This window comes from Metarhizium robertsii (genome assembly GCF_000187425.2).
Source record: "Metarhizium robertsii ARSEF 23 chromosome Unknown MAA_Scf_5, whole genome shotgun sequence".
Taxonomy (NCBI): domain Eukaryota; kingdom Fungi; phylum Ascomycota; class Sordariomycetes; order Hypocreales; family Clavicipitaceae; genus Metarhizium; species Metarhizium robertsii.
The window spans coordinates 1,377,074-1,401,773 of NW_011942193.1; the positions used below are offsets into that span (position 1 = coordinate 1,377,074).

The window sequence follows — 24,700 nt, forward strand, 5'->3', positions numbered from 1 at the left end:
ACATCGTACATACTTTAGTAAAAAGAAGCAGTGGCGAATAACAATAACATTTGAGCATGGAAGGCTCTGGTGCGGCTCCTTCATTGTTCCTTCCAGGCCCACTCCATCCTCGTGAGGGGTCAATCCGGCGGTGGCGTGCATCGACCCGGCCAAGCGGGCTTGAAAATCTGGTGCCTGCTCATTTGATCCTATCAGCCTGGCACCGCCGGGCTAACTGTCAAGTCTCATCACCCGGCCCGCGACATACATATTTATTTAGGTAATGTGCGTATGCATGTGCATACATACATACATACATACAATATCTCCCGGCGCGGCTTTCCTGCCCGGAATTTCCAAATTCAGCTCTCTAGCCGCTAGCTAGGATATACTGCAAGGCGACATCAGCAATCCGCGCCAAAGAAGAGGGGACGGCGGTTCCCACAAGGCGTCAATAGGACTGAATTCGTAGGGCGCCTTTATTTTTTTAATCTTGCCACTCCGTCTTCCCTTTCGAGCGGTGCTATATCTTGGCTTGGACATACTTGACCCTTCCCAACCGCCTATATACAACAGCGCACCAGCAAAAGATGGCGCCGCAAAAGATCATCATTGACACCGACCCCGGTAGGTAACACAACACCACAGACGCCGCGGTCGTGTAGCTGCTTTCTTGTTCAATGGGCTGATAGGGGCATTTCCCAGGCGTCGACGACGTCATGGCCATGCTCTTGGCCTTGAGTGCCTCGCCGGAAGAGCTCGACGTGGCCATGTTGTCCGTCACATATGGAAACGTTCCTCTGCAGAGGTGAGACATTGGATGGCTCCTCTTCTCCTTATTATTGTTCCTGTCACTTTTTAGTTTAGAGATATGGGAGACGGCGCAAACTAACAGATGCCAAGCTGCCTTCGCAACGTCGTCGCCATGTTTCACGTCTTGGAAAAGGAGATGGAATGGAGAAAATCCACTGGTAGAGCCGAGGGATTCGAGACCATGAAGAAGAGCAGGCCCATCGTTGCTGTTGGGCCTGAACACTCCCTCGAGGACGAGTGCTTGATGGCTGATTACTTCCGTAAGTGCTGCATCAGTCCAGGGACGGAAGACCCTTGTGTGCATACTGACCCCCGGGGTTTGATGTCTTCCACCTTTGGTGGCTCTATTGGTTTAAATTTTTCTTCTCGTCTCTAAACTAACCCGGCTTGTTCATGATAGACGGTCTGGATGGCTTGCACAACGTCCACGAAGCACATCCTCACCTCTCCCCAGCCGAGACTTGGAAATCCCTCTTCCAAGCAGACGCAGCGGCGGAGGCTCACGCGCACTCCCCCTTCTTCACACCTTCCAAAGAGCCTGCCCACAAGGAGATTCTGCGAATCCTCAAAGAGAACCCCATTGACACAGTCTCCATCTGCGCCGTAGGCCCCCTGACAAATGTTGCCTTGGCAGCCGCCGAGGACCCCGAAACCTTCCTCCGCGTCAAGGAACTCGTCGTCATGGGCGGGGCCGTCAATGTCGAGGGAAACATTACGCCCGTCGCCGAGTTCAACTGCTACGCCGACACAGTCGCCGCTGCTCGCGTCTATGCGCTGACCTCGTACAACCCGGCATCTACCATGCCCCCTCTTCCCGAGAAGCTGTCTACTCTCCGCGCATATCCGGAGAAGCTCTCGCGCCAACTGAAGCTGACCCTTGCCCCTCTCGACATCACCACCCCTCACCTCATCACCAGGAACTTCTTCGCCGAACGTATTCAGTCTTATATTGACGCAGGTAGCCCCTTGGCCACTTGGACGTCGCACTTTATCCAGGGAGCCTTCAGCCAGATCGAGAGGATGGAGGGCAACGGAAGCGAGCCTGGGCTCTCCCTACACGATCCCCTCACAATATGGTACATGCTGACTCATGATGACCCCAAATGGAAGTTCCCCGCCAAGTTGGAGGACATTCGTGTCGAAACTTCAGGCCAATGGACCCGCGGCATGCATGTCGTCGACAATCGACTGCGAAGTAAGCCTGCCGAGCTGGCGGCTTTGGCATCTCTGGATCCCCGTGACGATCCCAATGTCATCACCAAGGACGAGGCTCCAGGCGACACATTCGGCTGGCTGAGCGTCCTCAAAGGCAACCGAGTGAACCGTCTCGTCGAGTCTCCCGGCGCGGATATTTTCAAGGATGTTTGGATGAAACGCGTGTTTTCGTAAATAAAAAGAAAAGAAAAAAGAAGGAGAGGAAGAAGAGAATATTATATAGAGTTTCAAGAGCTGCGTAATCCTGCAGCGAAAAGTATAATGACCTGCTGTAGCTGCTGGACTCTTTGTCCACGTTGCCGTCAAGCTCGAAAGAAGTAGCATTTTTCTTCACAAAAACAAAACGCCCCCAAATTCTTCCAGGTCGTCCCTTGTTTGACTCCAAAACGCCGCCTCATGCCGGTAGTTCCAATCATAAACACAGAATCGTCGTCCGTGTCGTGCCTCGATACCTACTCCCTGCTGCCTGTTCCCTCTAGACATGTTTGATTCCGCCAATTTCCGACCCCTTGACCTCTGTCCAGTTGATGCTTTCGTCTAGGCTCTCGTCTATCAAGCCGACGGAGCACACGTTGTCGCCCCGTACAAGATATAAGCCAAGGGGGTGGATTTCCGAGGGTTCGTGATCATCCGCTTCGTGGATGACCCGTTCTTCCGTTCCGGTCAAGACCTACCCACGCACAAGACGTTAGAGCTGCGCCGTGTCATGGCCGTAGGGAAGAGTGTAGGGGGGGAAAGTAGAGTGTCGCATACCAAATTGGTGGATTGGTCGCAGGCTGCGAGCGTGCCGACCAAGATTCGCGAATCGGCGGTCACCACAAGGACCTTTTCTGCAGGTTTGAAGCACGTCAGTAAGAGGGGTGCGGAAACAGCTGAGTGTGCAGAAGAAACACGTACTGTTCAAGTATCCTCCTAGAGTCGCCATATTTGCAGAATCCTAACTGTCGCAACGGGCAGGCGGGCGGGCAGGCAGGCCGTGAGGGCGGACGAGCGAAGAGGGTTTGGTGGTGGTGGTGGTGGGGGAATTGTATGTATGCACCTTGTTCAGCTATCGTCGGCACAGGGCAGCTTGGAGGTTGGCTCCCACAGGCACAGAGGCGCTAAGCCAAGTTGGGCTGAATTTTCGAGTCACCGCACAAAATTCTGGCACGAGGTTGAAGGCAAGGAAAAACGATGAACTCGAGACGCGCGAGACATGCTGGGACATCTTTTGCTTGGCAATATTATCGAATAGCGTTGTTTCTCTAGTCAGGAAGCACTGGATACATTATGTCGTACAGCACGGACTCAAAATACGGTAGATCAAAGGATGAAGTTGAGCAGACACTTCAATTTTTATCACAAAATAGCATCATCCATCACGACCTTTTCTCGCAAAAACCCGACTCACCAGCTCCAATGCGACTTCAACATCTACAGACAGACACATGTGTGAACAGCTCTTTCGCAAGCCCAGTTCCTAGACGCATAATATTCCCAAATTTGCAAGCAGATTTCTCCCTCGACCGTTTACGTCTGTATCCCAACAGGTTGTTTCATGCCCACCATCCGCTCTTAAAACTTCCAAAACAGTAGCAAAGTTCCTTCTTCACCCCACCGGACAAGCCAGCAAAAGCAATGAAAAAACAGAAGAGGTTCGCGTCACCTGGAGGCAGTGTAATACCAGGGACACTGTGGGCAGAAGCATGTGCAAGCACAGAGGAAACTGCCCGAGGGCCAAAAATAAGAATAATCTAGATTGGTCTCAATAGAGACCTTTCAGAGATTAAACTGAAAAGAACAGATACTACACTTGATCTAAGCCAAAAGGCAAAGAGAGCTAAAGAAGAAAGGAAAGAAAAATTCCAAAAAGCAGGCGGGCAGGCGAGAATTTTATAGCTGCTGCTGCGGGCGGTGTGATCTGGCGGGTGGCAGAAAGGCAGCCAATCAGCAGGGAGGGCCGTTGTTGCGGTGTGGCTGCCTGTTTTGTCTCCACCCCCTTCCTCCCTTTTTTTTTTCCTCAACGGTGATTGGAGTGCCTTGTGGCCTTGTGTGGGCCTATCTGGTACCAGACTGCTCGTGAAGCTACCCTGCGTGCCACATGGTTTTCAACAGTTGCTCACTTCTGATTCGCATTTTGTTCACACATGCCTCGTAAGTCGTATTGATTAATGGCCCAATACCTGGGTATCTAGGCGACTTGTTGTTTCTCGTGGATATCTGCACACGTAAACATGTTTGGTGGTTTTGCTGTGGCTACCCAAATGCCTTCAAAGGCTCCTCAATGGCGCCCACGACCATCCGTGACGCCGTCTCATGCTAGGTTCATACATACAAAAAGAGGAAGCTAGGGGCCCTGCCAATATCTCCCATGGTCAAAGCCAACAAAGTCTAGCGATTCAATTCTGTCCATAACGCCATACAGGTTCGAGGGGAAGAAAAGGACAAAAAACACTTCACCTAATCGGACACTCCAGCGAAAGCACTCTAGTCCTCCACCAACTCGCCTTCGTCTTCTGATACCCTGGCACGTTTTTCTGCTCTTCCGCAATCGACCGCTCCATCAGCTTCAGCATCTTTTCTTTTCATCGGTGACCTTGGCATGCTTCCATCCCCCCGATCAGCGCCATTCGGCCTCGGTGCAGGGCTCCTACTGGGACTGGCTCTATCCAATTCCATGGGTGTGCCATTCGAGGATAGCGTGTCAGGCTGGCTAAGCAGTGTGTCGGCGCGCCTTCGCGTGTTCTCCAAGTCGAATGCGGGTGATGGCAGCGACGGGTTCTGCTTTCTGAGCGGATTCTCCGTGTAGAACTGGCGCATCACCTCGATGGCGTTGGTACAGCGTTCCTCATCTCCATTCAAGTATCTCCACCACGGCTCGCCATTGATATCATCAATCTGTTGGTGCGTATGGACACTAGCGAAGAAAATGGCACTAATCGCCACATCCCGTGCTTCGATTAACAGAGGAATTGCCGTCAAACAGGCGTCGTTGCAGAAAGCCCAGGCAGCTTGTCGGAGATTCTTATTGTGTACAATGTCTAGCTGGCCGAGAAGTTCAAAGAGGTGCCGGTACGGATTATCAATCATGAGATCAAAGGTCAACTGCTCCAGCATGATCTCCTCGTAGGTCAGTATGCTGTCTCGCCATCTCCAGTATTCCTTACTTTGCTCGTCGATTTCAAGCTTTGCATTCTTCTGAGCCACCTTGGCAACGGCAATGATGATTTCTTTTGTCTTTCGGCAGTTTTCCTCAACCTTGTTGGCCAGGAACAGCGCTGTAGCAGCAATATTCTGTAAACCCCAAAACCGCGCGTGGTTAGAAACAAACATTGTTTTCAAAGCCATCACAGCTCGCCGCCGACACTTGGCAGATGCAGTCGACTTACGTAGTGGTGTATGCCGCCCTTCTCCTGCACCATGCTGAAGCGCATGAAAAATCTGTGAAAGAATACCCCGGCCACCCACAGGGTGATCTGGGGCAAGTCCAGCATCACGCCAGCCTGGTAGATAAAATTGACACCCTTTGACCGCCGGAGTCTTTCCTCTGATGGCGGTAATCCGTCGATAACGCTGGGTGTGCTCACAACTTCCTCTGACGTAAATGACCATTGATTCGCCACCGTGCTTTGGCTATTGTGGCCAGACTGCGCCGGCGACTGTTCGTTGGACTGCGGTTGTGCTTGAGGCCGCGGAGGAGACGTCCGCGCACTATTCTGAGGAGGCGTCGGGGCGGCAGGCGGGATTTCTCGTCGAGGCAGGGGAGATCGTGATGGCCCGTCGGCTCGAGAGCCCCCAGGGAGGGCGGGCGGCTGATAACCCTCGCGAGGCGGACGGTAGCGGTCTATGCTCGCCATATCCAGCAGATTCTATGTCGGGTGGGCAATCCAGGAGACAAGGCGACCTCGAAAAACCATGGAGAAGGGGCTACCTCGTGCTTGTGGTCGAGGTAGGCTTGCGTGGGCGCGGAGAGGGATCGACTTTTTGGTGTTTGGTGGAGGGACCAAATGCTGGTTGGAAATGCCTGACTGGATGGGATGACAGCCAACCAGTCGCTCGTCAACCGGTCTGGGCGAGTTATCTTATCGGCCAAATTAAGAACGTACCCGGTCACCTGACCCACACCACCATGCATTAACTAGGCTAAACGTCTGGTTGCCGGGCGCCACTGGCAACTCGGCGTAATGACAGAATGACAGCGTTTTGATATCGTACGGAGTATGTACGTAACAGGCCAACGGGGAGCATTCAAAACGGTAGTAACACAGCTGGGTACTTGCAATGGTTGGCATCCGGCACATCATCGTGCTACGCGATCTTAGTTCTTCAAAGACACGATATGCACTAATGATGATGGACTGACTTGTCGAGAAACAAAAGAAGGGGGAAATTTTGCCATGGAGAAGACAACTGGACCATACAAATAGGCCAAGTAAGATGATGAATACCAGGGAGACATGGAGCAAAGTGGAGGGTATCACATGCTCTATTATTTTACCTGTACCTGTAACATACATTGCGACATTCTACAACGGCTCGCTATTGTTTCGACCCCAAAGCTTGACTGTCCGGTCATGACCGCCACTCACTATCCATTTGCCGTCTCTGCTATAATCCACACTTGCAACCGGTCCCGTATGCCCACTCAAGGTTTGTATCAGCGTCCAGTCATCCGCTGAGAAGATCTTGACTTCCTTATCGAACCCACACGACAGGAAGAAAGTTCCAGACTTCTTGGGAATCTGGGCTCCCTTTTCATCCACACCAGGTGGAGTTCCGTCAAGAGGATCATCGACGCCTTTGAACCATCGCATATCTGAGACGGCACTGTTGTGGGCGCCGACGCCCCCTGTTCTTTGGACCTTACGGACATCCCAGCATTTGACCCAGCCGTCGGCGGATCCAGACAAGACCCGATGGCCGTCTGAGCCCCAGTCGAGCGCATGGATAGGCTTGATGTGGCCGTCTAAATGGCCGTCCAGAATCATGACTGTTCTTCCAGATCGCAAGTCCCAGATACGACCAATGCTATCCAGACCAGCGGTAGCCAAGAGGGATCCGTCGGTGTTGAAGCTCAGTGCGTAGACGCCTCTTGAATGGCCTTCTTGCAGCAGCACTTCGGCGGTGCTCTCAACGTCCCAGAGTCTCCATGATGTATCATCTGACGCTGAGGCGAGGTAACGACCGGATGGATGAAACTCTACACGACAGACGCGCTGTGTATGTCCTTGTAATGTCGACAAAGGGGTGTCCTGATTCAGTGACCACAGCTGCACCAGTCCCTCGGCCCCGCCAGAAGCCAGATTTACAGCGTCTGGGGAGACTGCTTGGTCTGGAAGGGTCGCCCCAGGAAACCAAGATAAACCACTGATCTTGTTGGTGTGGCCTCGTAGATTCATCTTCTCGGTCAGATTGGGAATCTCTACCAACTTGACCTGGCCGCCCCAGTTACCCACGGCCACTAGCTCTCCGTTGGGCGATATTCTGGTCATGCTTATGTATCTTTGCCCAACTGTCTGGCTGCCTTGTAGCTCAAACTCTTGCAGCTTTTCCTTGATCTGTTTCCGAAACTTGACGTGGGTTCGCAAAGGAATGGTCGCCTCCTGCTTTTGATAGGCAACCCTTTGTTTGGCTCGAGGCAGCGAGTACTCTGCAATGTACATTCTCGCTTTCAGGAGTTTCTCGCCTCCTCTGGAATAGAATTCCTCTTCCTGTTCCTCGGCCTCTTCTTCGGCCGGGGCATCTTCCATGTCAACATCGCCTTTTTCGAGACCAGCAAGTTCGGCTTGAATGGTCATCAGCTCTCGTAACCGGTCGCGACGATCGCCTGGTCCCTCCCCGAAGAATGTGATGGGCTCTCCAATCTCCCTGAGCTTTGCTCGAACGCGGCCATCATCCGTGGGCACAGCAATTGTCGCAGCAAGTCGTTTTCGATTGAACTGGTCGAGGATGGCTGACGTCTTCTCGGGAGGTGCGCCCGGCGCCATGGGCATGTCGTAGTCTGTATCATCCTTCAAATCTTCTAGCGCAATGCCCGCAGGCGAATGGGCCTCCTCGACATATGCCTGACGCGACGGGTGCATCATGATGCCTTGCTGTCGTCAAGGACGGTGCCAAGACTGTCGTTGCTGGGCGGTCGGATGGAGGCAGAATAGGCCAGCAATTTGCTATAGAAGCTTCGATGTATGATGCAGATGTTGATTGACGTTCTACCCAGGATGGGAGGTCGTGTAACGAGCTAACAGAGAGCTCTCGGCGGTTGAATCTTTTTGAAGTTTGGTTCGCTAGTGGTGGTTGCGAGCGGCTCTAAAAATTAACCACTTGCAGGGCTGCTCTGGCTGGAGGTGAGTGGGGCTTCGATGTTGGAGCATCCAGGCGCAATACTCCGTATGTACGGAGTACATACACCAAGACCGACAGCTAACATGTCCGGTACCACGAGTTGCAGCCTGACAGACACCTCCATGTGGGCCGGTGTACCAGACATGTTCCGCCGAGGGCAGCTTTTTTGGCCATTAGCTGTCGTGTTTGTGGTGACTCCTTTGTGTCACAAGCCATGGCTGACTGAACAATGGCTTTGTCGACTCAAGGTATTTTCGGACGAGGCAGCCACTGTCGGCGAGCGATAAGGAGCACCGACTACCCTGAAGAAGCTGTGCAGTTGGGAAATGAACTCGGCAACCTTTGAAACCTGGTCGGCCGATCGCGGGCTGCCTGTAGCGTCGGCCCGTGGCCCTGCCATGTTCTCGCGACAGGGATTCTGCAATGATGGATGTCTGATACCAGACTTTTACTGGCCGCCCCACGCGCTGACGGCTACCCGATCACTTGCAGCCACGGACATGAACAGCAGCAGTACGGGGTGCGCCGTAACCTGCTCCCTAATTAGTAGTCCATTTTAGCGGGGAATCATTTTTTGGGCAAAAAAAAAAAAAAAAAAAATCTTAATTTTATCGACTCGGGGTTCCTAGGGCTTTTTTTTTCTTATGCCGCTGGCCTTATTCAAGCTGCTCCTACTAGTGGAGGGTCAGTACTCGCCCATGTCCACCCGTGTCTGGTCTGTGTCATGTCCGTCCGCCCTTGTGCGGCGGGCGCACTGCCCTATGAATTTCTGTACTACACTAAGTGGTAATTGATGCTTATGCACCAGTCTTCTAATAAACACGCTGGCGTCTCTCAGCCGGCTCCTCGCTTTTTTTGCTTCCCTTCCCCCTTAGCCCTGTACACCATCTGGTGAACATCACGACCACACAGAACCCGCCGTACAAACCCGCCCTGCAAGCCGTTGTCCAATGCATATACAAAAGCCTTCCCATATGCGAACCTCATTCTTCAAGTACCAGATGCGCTTTGTGAGCCACTACGAGATCGACCTTCCATTCATCACGGAGAAGCGCGCGGATCCGGAGCGACGCCGGGGCACGACCTGAGCGAGCTCATCAACCTGACCGGCATCGTACCATCCAATACCATACGGCCCCTAGACGACTCTTCTACGAAGCCCTCCCGCTTTTTCAGGTACCATCATGATAAGCCCGGCCAATCCAGCCCGCACCGTCGTGCGTGGCTTTACGGGCACTCCCGTTACCTCTGGAGACGAAGATTCCGACTATGGTGCCTCAGAGACCCCAACCCTGGCTTCTCGAAGAGATCGAACCCGGATCGACGACTTTGTCAGCGCCAACTGCAGCCCAGTCTTGAAGGCGGTGCCGTCTCCAACCGTGTCTGGTATTGCGAAACTGCGAATGCAAATGGACCACTTCAGTCTCGACACGTCTTCGCGCTCAAGCTCTGTAGCCCGAAACGGTGGCCGTCCCGAAGTTCGATCTGGAATCACCACAGAGCTCAACAGTCGCGCCCAAAGCCGGGAGGGAGCACGCAGTGAAGCGGGCAGCGATAGTTCAGAGTGTGGATCGACCAGCTACGAGGTTACCCTGGAGAGTGATTTTGTCAGCGAGAGTGTCCGGGAGCGATCTGGCTTCGTTGAAGGCGGCTTAAACCCAAAGCGTAAGATGACTTCGGAGGAATTCGAGCCCCTCCGTTGCTTGGGTAAAGGAACCTATGGTACTGTCCTCCTCGTTAAACAGCGTGCAACCGGGAGGCTTTATGCGCAGAAACAGCTCAAGAAGGCATCGCTAGTCGTGCACAGGAAGCTCATTGAGCAGACCAAGACGGAGCGCCAAGTACTCGAATCCGTGAACCGACACCCGTTTGTCGTGAAGCTCTACTACGCCTTCCAGGACCTCGAGAAACTCTATCTCATTCTGGAGTACGGACAGGGTGGAGAGCTGTTTACTCACCTCAACACGGAAAAGATGTTTTCCGAGACGGTGGCTGCTTTCTACATGGCAGAAATGTTGCTCGCCATCTCTCACCTCCACAACAACCTCGGAGTTGTGTATCGTGACCTCAAGCCGGAGAACTGCCTCTTGGACGCCGACGGTCATTTGCTCCTCACAGATTTTGGTCTGTCCAAAGTGGCCGTGGAGAAATCCGAGGACAGCTGCAACTCGATTCTCGGGACGGTTGAGTACATGGCGCCCGAAGTCATTCTTGGCAAGCGGTACGGGAAAGCCGTAGACTGGTGGTCCTTTGGTGCGCTGGGCTACGATCTCATGACGGGCAACCCGCCGTTTCGAGGCCAGAACCACGCCAAGATCCAGGACAACATTGTCAAGCAAAAGCTCGTCATGCCGTACTTTCTTAGTCCCGATGCAAAGGATCTGCTCACGCGGCTTCTGCGAAAGGACCCCCACAAGAGACTGGGATACTGCATGCCCAAAGATTTGCTGACTCTCAAGAAGCACCGGTTTTTTCGCAAGATTGACTGGAAGAAGCTCGAGGCTCGGGAACTGGAACCACCCATCCAGCCCATGATTACAGACCCAGAGCTTGCTGAGAACTTTGCTCCTGAATTTACAGACTTGGCCCTCAGCCCGTTGGTGACGTCTAAAGACGCGTGGCCGATGAGCGGATCGACTAAGGATGATGTGTTTGGGGGCTTTAGCTTTGTGGCATCATCGAGCCTACTTGAGAGCGGCATGTTCTCAGTGGCCAATGGTGTGTAAAGTATTGGCTTGTGTTGGGGACCCAAAATCTCAGAACGGGTGCTGCGAGCAACAGGTTTCTTTCGGAGCAGAGTTGGCCGGGTGGTCCAATTTCGCATGTGCTTGTGGCAGTGACGAGCGTATGGGCCAATTTTGTCTTTTGCCTTGGGATTGTGCCCTGTTTTCCATTATCCGTGGACATTCGTGGGGCGGGGTTGCTTGCGTGTCGCGTTTGTATGTCTTTTGCTCGGCGTGGTTATGATATACACGCCTGCAATGGTTTTGAATCGATGCATTCATTCAACTTGGAACTTTTAGAGTAGACGTCACCTACAAAGATGGGGGTGGATTGACAAATGAGCAGCTTAGACAGAGGCGATCAGGGTGTTTTATCGTCGGGAGATGATGTTTGATACATGGCTAGCGAATGTCAAGTTTTCATGTTACAACTTTGTAGTGTTTAGTTTTTCTCTTTATTCCTTTCTCGTGCTCTATCTTTGTTTGCGATCGACCGGTGGGGGGAACTAACTTGCCAATTGCGCCGTCACATGCGACACGAAGATGGGACGCATCATCATACTACTACTATATACGTGAAGCCATGCCACGGGCAGTGTCTCTTATCTTGTGTCATAGATGGAGGGCCCTGCTTTTGGCCAACGGTCCCCTGCCAATTGACGCGTCTTGACACACGGCAAAGTGTGGTTTCATCTAGTGCCGGCGTGAAACAGGTAGGAAAAGGCTAATCGAGCCATCAGCCATTGCGAATCTATCTAACTGCTAGGGATATCTTGATTGAGCCTGCTTCGCGCTCCCTCCCACGGATGCGCTTGGGCGCCTTGCGGGAGGCAGGCCAGATGGATGGGTTTTGTACTCGGAGGGTCGATGTTTTCCTGGCCGAGCTGGGCGCAACCTCCAATTGATTGCATTGACGGGATGAGCCCTGGGACGAAGCCCGCCCCGACATTCCGCAAGACTGTTCAAGTTTGACCGCCAAGACGACGAAGGGTGAGTGGCGGCGTTTGGGGGCATCATCCGCCGGGAGGCCGCCGTTGCTGCGCTGTCCGCGGAGCCAGCGATTCACAGAGGGCATTGCGTGTGCATCGACGCCGGTGCCGATTCGAAAGCCGGCGCAGATATCGATTGATTGAGGCTTATTAGTCGGGATGATCTTGGCCTGGGGAAGGGAGGGGCGCAGAGCGACGTATGAGAAACACACCCGACGTGGTTGGGTCATTGCAACGTCTGCCGAGTTGCCAAGATGCTTCCGATCTTGGCGTATTTTAATTTTATTTTGGCTCGTGTGCCCTGGAGGCGTGTCGCGCTTGGTGAGCTGCGGTAACTTTGTTCTTGGCCCGTTGACATTGCGGACTCGACGGGTTGTAAATCTTGGTAACTATATCGTATTCCTTGGAGCATCTGGCATTGTAGCCACGCCCCAAATACGTCTAAAACAGGCAAAAGACATCCCTATTCGGTACTGATCGCGCAGTTCACAGTTCACTCTACGCCGTCGAGTTGTTGCGTGTGTAGCCAACTCACGGGAGCGTGGTGACTGTTTACTGCGCAGGAAGAGTGACGATTCCCGAAGCAGTTGGCGCTTCAAGTCAAAAGCTGCCGTTGGAGGACTTTTGCTTGGCAATGGGTACTCGTCCGACGATCAATAGTCTTTGGCAATGCCCTCGGCGCACGCTCCAGCCCAGCCATCGAAATCGTCACCAATCTTCCCATCGCTGTGCTTCATGCGTGCCGTGACTGTTGTATCCAGCGCCTCGGTGGCCGCGCACTGCCTGCCGAGACACAGATGCCGCAGCATAGCCCTCGGCCTAGATCTGTGCAACAAGTCTGGGGCCTTTGGCAAGGAAAAAAGAGGGTAGATTGAAACCTGTCCGAACATGTCTTCTCTTCAGGCTGGCCGTCCTCGTCATGGCCTTGACCCTGCTGAAAATACATCTCGGCGTCGACCTGACGTGCCCCTCTCAAACATCTTCATCTATCCCGGCTGCTTGGCAAGCCCTGTGTGAAATATCGCTGGCCTCTTTGGCTGCCGCTCCTGGGTCCGGGGTCGTGTGAGGGGGAGTTTTGAAACCACGCCATGGAGCAGGCATCATCCAACATAGTACTAGCCAGAACCCCTTGGCTCGTTACGTGTGGCGCCTCCATTTACTGGACTTTCATTCTGTTCGTCATCATGCAGTCTGTGGATATATTAGCTCTGTCTTGCCGTCCTCGCCGTGAGGTTGAGGTGCTTCAAATACATGGCGAAACGTCTGTTTGACTCTTCACAGGCTGGCCCTGACTCGACGAGTTCGTCGACATCGAATGCCATTTGATCCCTCTTTTTACCTATCCAGTGGCTTTCATCGTCTGATTCGACTCTAGAAATCGTCTACTCATTTACACATTATCCAAGGAGCCCAACATGAAACTTTCAATGAAAGCAGTTGTTGCTGCCACCATTGCAGCGTGTAAGTGCTCTCTGCTCCCTCCAGCAGCCGACAGAATTCACGCTCTAGCCATGGGAATACTGACAAGAAAATACGTTCCCGCCAACAGATGCGTCAATCACAGAGGCTGCCCTAGCGGCCACCTGTCCAGGCGACGGGGAGCTGTGTTTCCAATGGGGTATACCCGCCGGCAGCAGCAGGACAAGTCCAGGCAATCTCTACTTCCAGCTTCGAGGCCCTTCCTCATTATCATGGTTTGCCTTGGGTACAGGGTCCGCCATGATGGGATCGAGCATGTTCGTCGTCTATTCCAATGGAAGCGGCGTGACCCTCAGCACTAGACCAGGCAAAGGACACGTCATGCCCGAGTACCAAGCTCGTTCAGACGTTGAACTGCTTCCTGGATCGGGGGTCGTCAATGGAAACCTTGTTGCCAATGTACTGTGCAAAAATTGTTCCGATATTGCTATAACTAGTTCCTCGAGCTGGCTTTATGCCTGGAACATGGGTGCAGCCATCGACTCGTCCAGTCCCTCTGAGCCAATTTCGTTCCATGATGCCTTTTCAGGCTTCTCGGTCAACCTAGAACAAGCCACCATTGCTTCCGACTCGAACCCTTTTCTCACTCCCGCCACGAATGGCAATACCAAGCCCAATCCTAGCGGAGTTGAGACCGACGAGGGCAATGGTATGGCCATGTTATATGCGCATGGCATCGTCATGGCCGTTGCTTTCCTGATTGGGTACCCAGTTGGATCAGCCCTTATGCCTCTGCTTGGTAGATGGCTTATCCATGCTAGCTGGCAGCTGCTTGCATTTGTCGGAATGTGGGTTGGATTTGCTCTCGGCTGCGTTATCTCTTCGCGGGCCGGCTCGGTACAGCTCCCCCCCCTTTTAATTCCATCCAGGCCTTGACCCAGGTCGATTGTTGTTTCGAGGCTGCTAACATTCTGTCTCCAGCTCTTTCAGGATGCACATATGCAACTGGGTCTTGCCGTCTCCATCCTAATGACAATACAGCCAGTCCTCGGCTGGCTGCACCACACGCATTTTCTCAAACACGGGCAGCGTGGCCCCATCAGTCACGTTCACACCTGGTACGGACGTATCATAATGATCCTGGGTATTGTCAATGGAGGCATTGGCCTTCACTTCGCCGGAGCGTCTTCACGATTTGTGGTCACCTACGCCATAGTGGCGACCCTGGTCTCTGTCATGTACCTTGCCGGGATGGGTTTCGGTATTATTAAGAGGAGAAGGCAACAAACCCGACATTATCAATCATCGTCCCAAACCGAGCTTGCGAAAATGTAAAAGGTTGCAGTCTCCAGGCCGGGAAGCTTGGAGCTGAGAGCCGGGAGAGTGTGTGCAGGCGTTCGTTATAGTAAAATATCCCTTTGCAGCCTGGTTCTCAAGATGCGATATGAAATTGAAGGAGTTCCACCCGGACAACAACATGTTAGTCGGGTGAAATGGGAGAAAAGTGGCGGTCCTTCTGTTGAGAATTCTAATGTTCTATATTAGCCGACTTGCAAGATCTGCAGAGTAGTAAATACGCCGTAATAAGATTCCTTTTGCGCAACCTAAATAGCAAATCGAGCCAGTTGTGTGATATACTATCCTAGTAGACTCACTTCTAGCACGCTTTCTGTTCTCTCCCATCGGGTAAAAGTATCAAGGTTTGGTGTTGCACCTGTGGATTTCACCATGTCTCCGGTTCTGAGCATCCTCGGGTTTGGCCGTACCGCGGTCCACCTCTGCCCGTTGAGTTCGAGATCCAATTGCAAAAACAGAATCAAGGACTAAAGCCAAAAATTTTTTGCCCAAATCTTGCTCAGTTCAAAACAAGCCAATCACCAAAATATTCTTCACCAAGTCACCGGTAATGACAAGATGCCTAGTCGGTGGCAATCGGACAGACGTGTGAAGTTGAAAGCCAAGAACACCCGTGATCACGTGCTGCTAGTTTTGGACCGCCAGTGATGCAGCTCAGCCTGAGGCAGAAATTTACACTGCTGGCCGACTCAGCCGGGGGAAATCGACATCACGATTTTCACAAAAGCCTCAGACCATATCTCCCCCCCAATAGTCAGGGTTCCCGATTGAGCAACACCCAATCATTCACAATGCTCAGCCAACTGTCCAGGGCCACGGTAAGTTGATAACCACCATTTTTGCAACGCTGTCGACGCCCGCAACGCTCGAAAGCTCGAGGCGGCCTTCATTGTAGGGAGCTTGGAACTGATTCGGCCAACAGCGCGCCACCTCGGCCGTCCGCGCCGTCGCTCGAGTTACCAGAGGCAATGCTGTCCAGGCTCGAGGCTTCATTGCCCCAACCGTCTCGAGGAAAGGTGAGAAACATGTGTTTGCCCCCTTTTACCTTCTTCACCCCAGATTTCGACCGCGTTGTCACTCCGACAAATGAGGAGGTGGCACCTCTCACGGCTATACCCGTCGGCATCATCTGCTTATCCCGAATCCGCCATCCCCCCCGACAGGCACCCGACACACATGCAGCTAGAATAGCTGCATTATCTGGGTGATTGTTGATGCTTTCTGCCAAGTACACAAGCGACACGACTCAACCATCGCCCTGTCTTTCCTAGCCTCGTGAACATTTACCCACCTAACGTCCACATACACACGAACCAAGCGGGAACCTACGTGGCTAATATTGCTCTCTCTTCATAGCCGACTTCGTCCAGGATCTCTACCTGAAGGAGATCAGGGCTTACAAGACCCCCGCCGTCAAGGAGTCCGACGCTGATGGCCACGTCCAGGCATTCGCCATGCCCAAGACCCCCGCCTCCCCCGAAGAGTCGGACCTCGCCAGCAACCTGAAGGAGTACGAGAGCATGGCCGTCGAGATTGAAGGCCAGGATGCCGCCCAGACCAGCCAGAGTGGTTCCGCCGCCCTCCCCGACTGGCTCGAGGCCGAGGAGGAAGACGAGGCCGCCCACTAGATTCCATACAACACATCTTCGGAAGCTGATAATAGAACTCGACATTTTTAAAGGTGGAAGAGGAGGGTGTCTGGCATGTTCTAGTGTCCCCAGACACGACGACATGCGCGGCAGAGGAGTGTTTTCTTTTGTGTAACAAGCTGACGGCGCTGTCTCGTCTCACCGAGAGGACAGAGCCGGCCACGAAGGACAAGACGTTCAGGTGGTGGTGGGTGACGATGGAGTCGATAATCCTATTGTACATTTTCCTCTTAACAAGCCTCCATTAGGGGCGTAGGACTTGGCCGTTTTGCGAATGCGAAGAGAAGTAAGCAAAGAAATCAAACTTACCCGTGTACCATCAAACTTGGCCTACCGCTGCCGCGCCGTGAAACGTTGCCACTACACCGCTTAAATTCCATGTTTACAAAGCTTCGTCAGGGAAGCACACCTCTCTGCCGACAGGCGGACAAGCTCCGCTGCGCATACATTTTCCCCGTGTTGAAAAAGAAGGGCATTATATATTATAGCCCGGGCAGATGAATGACGAGCCGCAACCCCAACACCATGGTGTGCTATTCAACCCAAAACTCCAAGCAATCAATACCAGCGCCAGGTAGGTCGATACAAGAGTACAATTACTAGCCAGAAGGAGGGAAACACAACTCTCCCAAGTCGTCTCGACAAAAACCCCCTTTCACACCTCAACCTACATCAGGTTGCACGTATGTAGTACCAAGGATCAGCTGTCTGTAGAAACTAAGCTGCTTGATAAGCCACACAGAACCCTAGACCGGAACGAGCATGGACGGCCGTCCTTACTCGGCTCGGAAATGCTCTCTTCTATCGTACAATGGAATCGACACCAAGACGAGTCATACACGTAAAGCTTCAAGAAACGAGAGGGAACCACGACGGTTTGCCAAACGTTTTATTGTGTTTAAACTTTTGTAAATGGCTGCTCTTCATACTCGAGAGCATGACCACACAATGTATGCATTAATGCGCCTGTGCTGCCTCACAATGACCCCATGTGTCTCACAAGAGCAGCTGCCGTCTTCAGGCTTTCTTTGCCAAACCATTAACCTGCCTTCCCGACTCCCCACCATCATGCGGCACATATCGACATAAAAACACAGTTTCCCCATCTTTCTCTCTCTCTCTCTCTCTTTTTCGCATCCTGACATAGAAAATGCAGCACGTTAGACAGTGAAGAAGCCCCTTATTATTCCCATTTTTTGGACTTTACTGACTTTCAACAACGAGGCCTGGGTGCCAGTATTTACAGGCGAGAAGAGCAAAACCAGGTGCCAGCTCCAGCATCCCACCTCACAACCATAAAACGCCGAGTATCCTCCAGCTCGTTGAGGTCCCATGAGAAGATGCCGATGCAAAAAATGATATAAAAAACACATGGTGAAAGCGACTAAAAACAGCCAAAAAGAACCGAAAAAAAAAGAACAGAGAGCCGAACCCTCCCCATATGCAGTATTACCGAATAAACCCATTTCATGCTGAGGAAAAAGTCGTCGGAGAAATGGGGTGACAGCAAGATATAACGTACTGGGTAAACTAATTGCCAGCGCTGGATTTTCCGTTGTTTTTTTTTTACCCCTCTTCGCCCCGAGGATGTAAAATTCGGTTACACATCAAAGTGAGCACCACCCACCATGTGTTCGTCTGCGGTTGACGTCTTCACAATGCCGCTCATGCGATTTGCTTTACGCAGGTCAATGTCATCCAAATTATCCCAATCATCCTCATCTTGGTGTGCTTGAGCATCGTCCATATCCTCATCATCGTTTCTGAATCGATCCCTCATGTGGTCGTCCAAAGCACTCTCATCGACAAAGGTGAAGCCCTGAAAATTTGCTTGGACAGATGGAGACAGGGGTGTTGAAGCGGCGTAGCCACGGGCCAATGCAGCAGCTCGTTCGTTGAGAGAGCCGTTTTGTTCAAGGGCGGTGGTGAACTCGGGGTCAAAATAGGAGACATCGGTCTCCGACTTCAACTTCGGCTTAAAGGGGGGCGTAATGAGCTTCTTTGCAAGAATATCCCAGTCAATGTCAGCAAAGAACGGGTGGCGCTTCAGCTCTTCGGCATCATCCGTTGCGCCGAGTCGGTGCTTTGGATTTCTATTAAGCAATCCCTTGACAAAGTTCCGGCCTTCCTGCGAAAGGGTATCGCGGGGGAATCGGACCTTGCCGAAAGCAATGTTCTTGTACATTTGTTGGGTATCTTCTGCATAGAAAGGACTCCAACCGCAGCACATTTCAAAGACCAAAACACCGAGAGACCAGAAGTCTACCATCTTGGTATAACCAGATTCGTCTAAAAGAACTTCGGGGGCGAGGTACTCTGTCGTGCCGCAAAACGTATTGGTAGTGTCGTTCTTGGTCAAATTGGCCTTGGATAGACCGAAGTCGCACAAGGCGATATGACCGTTGGCGTCGAGGAGGATATTTTCCGGTTTGAGGTCACGATATACAATATCGTTGTTATGCAAATGCTGAATGGCTAAAATCAACTCGGCAATGTAGAACTTGGCCCGTCTTTCGTCAAATCGACCTTCTTTCTGCAAGTGCCAGAACAGCTCTCCTCCAGACATATAATCGGTAACCAAGTACAGTTCAGAGGGAGTTTGAAAGGAGAATTTGAGGCCGACGATGAAGGGCGAGTCCGAGGTAGCTGTCCGCACGAGAATATTGCGTTCACCAACAGTGTGGGCCACCTCTTTTTTCTGCACGATTACCTTCTTTTGCAACACCTTCATTGCATAGATTCGTTGTGTATCTCGCTTTCGTACCTGATAGACCTGTCCAAAAGTACCCTTGCCAATAAGCTTCAAGATTTCGAAATCACTGGGTCCGAAATGTTTCTTCTCAGAACTCTGATAAAAGGCTTCAACGTATATTTCGCCGGTCGGCGCATTTTCGGCGATAGTATCCGCATGTCCGCGTAATGTGAACCATCCTCTCACGGGACCCTCGCCGTCTTTCCCAGCTTGGAAATCAACATGGCCAAGAAATTCCTCTCCGGTAGCAGTGTGATCGTAAACCGAAATGTCGACCAACATGTCGGTGTCCACAACATCGCTATTTTCAACTCGTTAGCACATTGGAGAGGAGAGAAGAGTAGGCAAACCTCCAGTAGAAAGAGTTGCGCGCCAAAAAAAAAAAAAAGAGAGAGATAGAGAGAGAGAGAGAGATCACATACAAGACTGCTTCGGCGTCCCATTTAGGATTGCTCGATGGCGCACGGATAGTTCGATTGCGAAAGGTGTTGTAGTCGTGAATACTCGTATTGCTGCTCTGACGACTCCTCATGGGGATGGCCATTGGCGGGCGACCCGAGTCGCTGCCCTGGCGTTGTATAGGAATGCCACCGAGCCCGGACGGGGTAGCACTTAAAGTCTCCTCCTCTTCGATGGCCCGTGGACCACCCGAAATGAGTTCACTTCGTTGGAATACTGCGACAACGTAGGGATCGCGGCACTTTCGCAATCCACGCGCCTCGACGATTTTGATAGTCAGCTTGCCTTTTTGAGCGGGAGGTTGAACGCCGGCGGTTCGTGGGGTCTGTGTTCCGCTGGCCGTTTCTGCTCCATCATTGCTAGTTCGGCTTGGGGTGTCTCTGCCGTCTGATTGAGAAGAGTGGGCAGCAGATAAGGCTCTTGTGGGAGTCGGCGGACCACTCTTGAAGATGACACCACGCGTTAGCTCTTTGAGTCCTTCGAGCGAGAACCACTTGCTTGGGGCAGAGGTTTGGGGGAGTTTGGGGATGGTTTTGGACGGTGAGGATGACGAAGATGACGACGAGGGGGGTGTTTGTGACGTGGCAGGGGGTGATACAAGCTCCGAGCCCGCGCCCACACTGTCTTGCTGGGTTGAGACTGCAGGTGCAGGAGAGCTAATCCGTTGGCGGATTTCATGTATTGACGTTCTTCCATGGGAGGCCGTCTTGGCAGCCTCTCCGTCTTCGAAGTTTGCGCCTTTACATGAAGAGCTTTCGGAGTATGACGGCTGTGAGGAAGGAGGAGTAGGGTACGGATGCGAAGCCATGCTTGATGGTAAGACGTGGCTCGAAGCAAGACCAAGCTTTTCCAAAGGCATTGGAAGATGGCAATCTGACACGCTTCGGGCGCAGCACAACGAATTCTGGCAAAGACTCGGCTGCTGCTTCTCCGAAGAGGTAGGAGAGTGCCTCTGGGCTGGCAGATCTGGCTGGTGATCCAAGGACGAGGATGTGGAGCCGGCGTCGGAGCCGACAGGCACCAAAGGAACAGGAACGCAGGAAGCACAAGTAGAAGTGTCGGTTGCAGGAGGATCTTGACGAACCTGGCTGAAGTAGCTCATGATTCCCGGCAGACGTTTGTCGTGGAGGTCGGGTTGGGGGGTCGCTACGCCAGACCGTGGTGTGTCAGAGCCGATGTGATCCGCTCCATCTTCGTCGGCAGCGGCGGTCCTGTTGGATGATGGGTCAACAACGGGCATTGTCGATTCAGGCACTCCGGATGGACGTGCCAATTGTGGAAACAAATGACTGGGCGACAGGAAAAAAGATAAGGGAAAAGACGAGATTGCCCTGGGAGAAAGACGGGGGGAGGAAGAACGGTGAGAGAGATTTGGTGGGAACACTAGTTCATGACGGCGGCCAAGAGCCTACAAGTGGTTTTGCAGGGAGGGGCGCAAGGCCAAGTGTGAATCCCGCGATGCACAAGAGTGGCTGCGAGGAAAACACGGAACCGGAGAACCAGAGCAGGCCAGCCAGAATGGGGAACCTGGGTATAAGAAAAGGCGAGAAAAACAAAGGGATTGCTGCGGTGGTTGCGTGCAAAGGAACAACAACAAAACAACGAGGCAACTGTACGAGGAAGAAGGGGAAAAGAAAAAAAAAGTTATGCACACAAAGGGGAGGCGTGCGTGGAAGCGATTCCGACAGCGGGTGCGCAGCCAAAAAAGCCCAGGTTGCTTAATTCTGCGCCTGACGGCAAGGGCAAAAGGGATGACGAGATGAATGAATTTTTGCGCCGGAGCGACCACGCTGGAGCCCTGCTGGAGCCCTGCTGGAGTGCGCGACGGTGACAAAGTAGTGGAGATGTCGAGGCTTGATTTGAGCTGCCGCCTCAAAAGCCAAAGGGGAAAAAAAAGAGTCAGGCAACTGTAACTGTGGCTGGCCCGTCGACCACTGGCTGTGGCGCGACAGCCCAAAAAGTCTAGCTTCAATGTTCCATCAGTTGCACTCTGCAGTGTGTACTTCTGTACCCGGTACTCGGTGCTGCCAGCCCTGGTTTCGCCAGGCCGTTGACGGAGGCGCCATTGCTGTGCAGGCTTGAGCTGAGCTCTAGCGGTCACAGACTAGCAAAGGGCCGCCAACATGGGACTCGACGGTGCGTGGACATCCATGTCGGCACGCCTGAGCCTCCGATGGCGCCATGTACCCTACTAGAGCACCCGGCGGTTGTGTCATGAGCGAGTCAGACGCTTTGCAAGTCCTCCAAGATTAAAAAATTGCCTGGAACTTGCAACACTGGTGCACCACCCGGCGTTGTGGCGCCGTCTGTTCGATTGCCCGCTTTGGGCTCAGCAGTGCTTGACAATGGCCCTTGCCCACGGCCATGCCGAAGGGCCAAAGTCAGCGCGGGAGGTATTTCCGGCTTTTGGATGGAACTGCGGCATCTGCCATGTGCCAGATGAGCCGTTGCAGTGTCGGCATAGCCCGGCACCCTTATCTGAGCACAACAATGCGTCCAGGCAGCAGGATGGCCGGGTAATGCATGCATGCGTAATGTAGTATTGTATGTCCAGTGCCGTACGGAGTAGTGCGTCGTCAAGTAGTACCCGGGTGGCATGTACCAGGCAGGACACACAGCCTCTAAGTACTTAGAAGTAGTGACAAGGACGGGGTGCGGCACCGCCGGCTGCTGCTGCTGCTGCGTGAGTGAGACGCGGTACTCGGTGTCAGTGCCCGGCCGCTGATGGACCAGCTTGACATCTGAGGCGATCGATCTGGCGGGTCCCACGAGAAGAGCCCGCCCGAACAATGGTCGCGTGGCGCCGAGTAACTGAGACGGCAGGGCAGGAGCCAGGCGACGAGGACCTCGCCTTCAGGCCCGCATAGCACTTGAGAGACGTCCAGTCTGGTGCTAGTAGTACCCAAGCAAGGCGGCAGGTGCGGCTGCCGCCACTTCAGAAACACACGATGCCGCCCTGGCGAGAGACATCGGACAGGTCGATATCCCTTCCATGCGTGGCCGACAGCGCGAGGAACCCGAGTCCAAAACAGCGGTGCAAATGGACAGGATACAAACGACAAGAGAAGACATCATTTTGAAAAATTCCATCCCGAAAGGATGGCTGCTGATGTGCCGAGCTCCTGCATCCAGCGCAGGCGGCTACTTGGTTGTGATGAAGCCGCAACAACACACGACATGTCTCGGCCCGGACTCCAACAGCATGGTTGAGCCTTGAAGGATTTGGGTCTGACTTGCTCGCACCAGTTGACCTCTGGTCCTGACTGATTCCACGCCCCGGCCGAGACGTATAGGGCCCGGTGCGACACGGTGCGAAATGGAACAGAAGCGCAGCCAACCACCACTCGATAGCCGCATTTGGCTCCCAAGCCAAGCAAGAAGCGCCTGGAATCAACAGGAGGCACAGCTCCGGACTCCCGGCAAGTTTGACACGATTTGCAACGGCCTGTCAGGCTAGAAGCATCAATGATGCATCGAAGGAACCGACAGCCCGGGGCTAAAAGGGCTGGAATGAATGGAATGGCACTTGCCAGATGAGCAGTGGTGCGCAGCCTTGGTGGGCTCAATGGTGCTTATGAAGCAGGCAGCCGCGCAAAGAGTCTGATGGTTAAACTGTGGCAAATGGTGCATGCGAAAACTATAGCAAACTGCAAACTCGACAAAGAAAGCGGTGCACATACTTTGACATCATGGCCTGCGTGGCTCGCCTCAGCAGGTCGAAGCCGCCAGCAGAGCCGCCATGGCCGGCGTGGGCGTGGGCGTGAGTGTGGACATGGGCGCTCTCGCTGCCGGACATGGCTGGAGAGGTATGTATCCCAGCTGGATCAAAAGCGACGAGACCACACGGAAGCCTGCCAGGACGGACACAGAGGAGGGGGGTAGATCAGAGACTGGGCGAGTTTGTGGTGAGGCGTCACGCACGCCACGCGTTCGGGTCGGTCGCTGGAGAGGTTTCGAAGCAGTGCTGGAGCCGTATGTACGGTTCAGGAATTCGCAAGATGAAGTCGTGTGTTGTAGGTGCAGCGGAGAAGGTTGCTTTGCTCAAGTGGACGGGAAGCGTGGAAGACATGGGGAGGAGGCATGACAGGACATGGAGACCCTTTTTTGGGGAGGGGCGAGTCGAAATGGACAAGGCGAAAATGTGGAAAAAAAAAAAAGGCCTGCCAGACTATGTACAGTCCCGACTCTGGATGCACCAGACACTTCGCAGAGCAAAGCCTCGCGCTCGGGTGAGGGGAGGGGCAAAGGCATCTGGACATGGAGGGACATGGAGTCTGTCAATCGGTCACTCGAGCTTACATACTACTCGGTAGTATGGCCGTGGTGATGGATCTGACCATGGAGCTGCGGCCAAGCATCGTCTCCAATCGAGCTCCATGGCTCCATTTCCCCCATACCAGTGCCTCAGAGTGCGGGTGACTCCTCAACTCGTCAGCTTTTGTCTTGTGCAGCTCCTCCACTGGTCTTTACGTGGGGAACCGGGGGGCAATGACGATGTGACCATTTGAGAAACTGGACCGTCGACCGGGAGCCACCCTGTCTGAACTCTGAACTCTGCTGGCTTTGGCAACGCTTGTGTCGACGGTGGTTGTAGAAACCATCATCATGGCCAGCCGTCGTCTGAGTCATTCGCTCCATCAAGCATGCCGCCTCAGCAAAGCAAAGCAAAGCAAAGCCAGATATGCCAGAAAGAATGGTGTCCGGTGCTTGAAGCCACAGGCGCAGCCCAAACACCGGGCTGGAGTCTTGGACATTGAGCTTGCTCACGGCTGATGTCATGGGTACTGGTCAGCTTGGAACATTGTACATACGTACATACCGATTAAGTACGTATCCCGGTCTCACCGAGTCTTTCTGCAAAGCTTCGTCAGAGCGCGTGGTACGGAGTACAATGTTCGCAAAAACGGTCAATACTACTTAAGTATGCAGCTATATCGGGGCTCCTGGAGCCTACCTGGGTGCCCAGGCTATCGGATTCGACGGTTGCAATTCTTACAGCTCGTATAAATAGCTTGCTCCAACAGT

The 24,700-nt window shown here is 53.1% G+C and overlaps 8 protein-coding genes across 8 annotated transcripts; 4 read left to right on the forward strand and 4 right to left on the reverse strand.

Moving 5' to 3' along the window:
• Nucleotides 1-569: 569 nt before the first annotated feature.
• MAA_04239 (inosine-uridine preferring nucleoside hydrolase) lies at nucleotides 570-2,181 on the forward strand (the record flags this gene model as incomplete). Its single annotated transcript, XM_007822237.2, has 4 exons — nucleotides 570-606; nucleotides 685-787; nucleotides 883-1,052; nucleotides 1,193-2,181. 4 exons carry the CDS (start codon nucleotides 570-572, stop codon nucleotides 2,179-2,181), a joined length of 1,299 nt encoding a protein of 432 aa, XP_007820428.2.
• A 2,292-nt stretch (nucleotides 2,182-4,473) lies between these two features.
• Nucleotides 4,474-5,843, reverse strand: MAA_04238 (cyclin-K; the record flags this gene model as incomplete). Its single annotated transcript, XM_007822236.1, has 2 exons — nucleotides 4,474-5,280; nucleotides 5,376-5,843. The coding sequence occupies 2 exons, from the start codon at nucleotides 5,841-5,843 to the stop codon at nucleotides 4,474-4,476; spliced, it is 1,275 nt and encodes a 424-aa protein (XP_007820427.1).
• Nucleotides 5,844-6,512: 669 nt separating this feature from the next.
• MAA_04237 (U4/U6 small nuclear ribonucleoprotein Prp4) lies at nucleotides 6,513-8,072 on the reverse strand (the record flags this gene model as incomplete). Its single annotated transcript, XM_007822235.1, has 1 exon — nucleotides 6,513-8,072. One exon carries the CDS (start codon nucleotides 8,070-8,072, stop codon nucleotides 6,513-6,515), a length of 1,560 nt encoding a protein of 519 aa, XP_007820426.1.
• Nucleotides 8,073-9,512: 1,440 nt separating this feature from the next.
• On the forward strand, nucleotides 9,513-11,054 carry MAA_04236 (serine/threonine-protein kinase psk1; the record flags this gene model as incomplete). The annotated part of the gene is made up of 1 exon (XM_007822234.1): nucleotides 9,513-11,054. The coding sequence occupies one exon, from the start codon at nucleotides 9,513-9,515 to the stop codon at nucleotides 11,052-11,054; it is 1,542 nt and encodes a 513-aa protein (XP_007820425.1).
• A 748-nt stretch (nucleotides 11,055-11,802) lies between these two features.
• Nucleotides 11,803-12,126, reverse strand: MAA_11218 (uncharacterized protein; the record flags this gene model as incomplete). Its single annotated transcript, XM_011413198.1, has 1 exon — nucleotides 11,803-12,126. The coding sequence occupies one exon, from the start codon at nucleotides 12,124-12,126 to the stop codon at nucleotides 11,803-11,805; it is 324 nt and encodes a 107-aa protein (XP_011411500.1).
• Nucleotides 12,127-13,455: 1,329 nt separating this feature from the next.
• On the forward strand, nucleotides 13,456-14,794 carry MAA_11219 (hydroxymethylglutaryl-CoA reductase; the record flags this gene model as incomplete). Its single annotated transcript, XM_011413199.1, has 3 exons — nucleotides 13,456-13,501; nucleotides 13,590-14,356; nucleotides 14,441-14,794. 3 exons carry the CDS (start codon nucleotides 13,456-13,458, stop codon nucleotides 14,792-14,794), a joined length of 1,167 nt encoding a protein of 388 aa, XP_011411501.1.
• An 812-nt stretch (nucleotides 14,795-15,606) lies between these two features.
• On the forward strand, nucleotides 15,607-16,443 carry MAA_04235 (ATP synthase H chain; the record flags this gene model as incomplete). Its single annotated transcript, XM_007822233.1, has 3 exons — nucleotides 15,607-15,633; nucleotides 15,738-15,831; nucleotides 16,172-16,443. The coding sequence occupies 3 exons, from the start codon at nucleotides 15,607-15,609 to the stop codon at nucleotides 16,441-16,443; spliced, it is 393 nt and encodes a 130-aa protein (XP_007820424.1).
• Nucleotides 16,444-18,064: 1,621 nt separating this feature from the next.
• Nucleotides 18,065-20,915, reverse strand: MAA_04234 (serine/threonine-protein kinase sck1; the record flags this gene model as incomplete). The annotated part of the gene is made up of 2 exons (XM_007822232.1): nucleotides 18,065-19,517; nucleotides 19,639-20,915. The coding sequence occupies 2 exons, from the start codon at nucleotides 20,913-20,915 to the stop codon at nucleotides 18,065-18,067; spliced, it is 2,730 nt and encodes a 909-aa protein (XP_007820423.1).
• Between the last annotated feature and the right edge of the window lie 3,785 nt (nucleotides 20,916-24,700).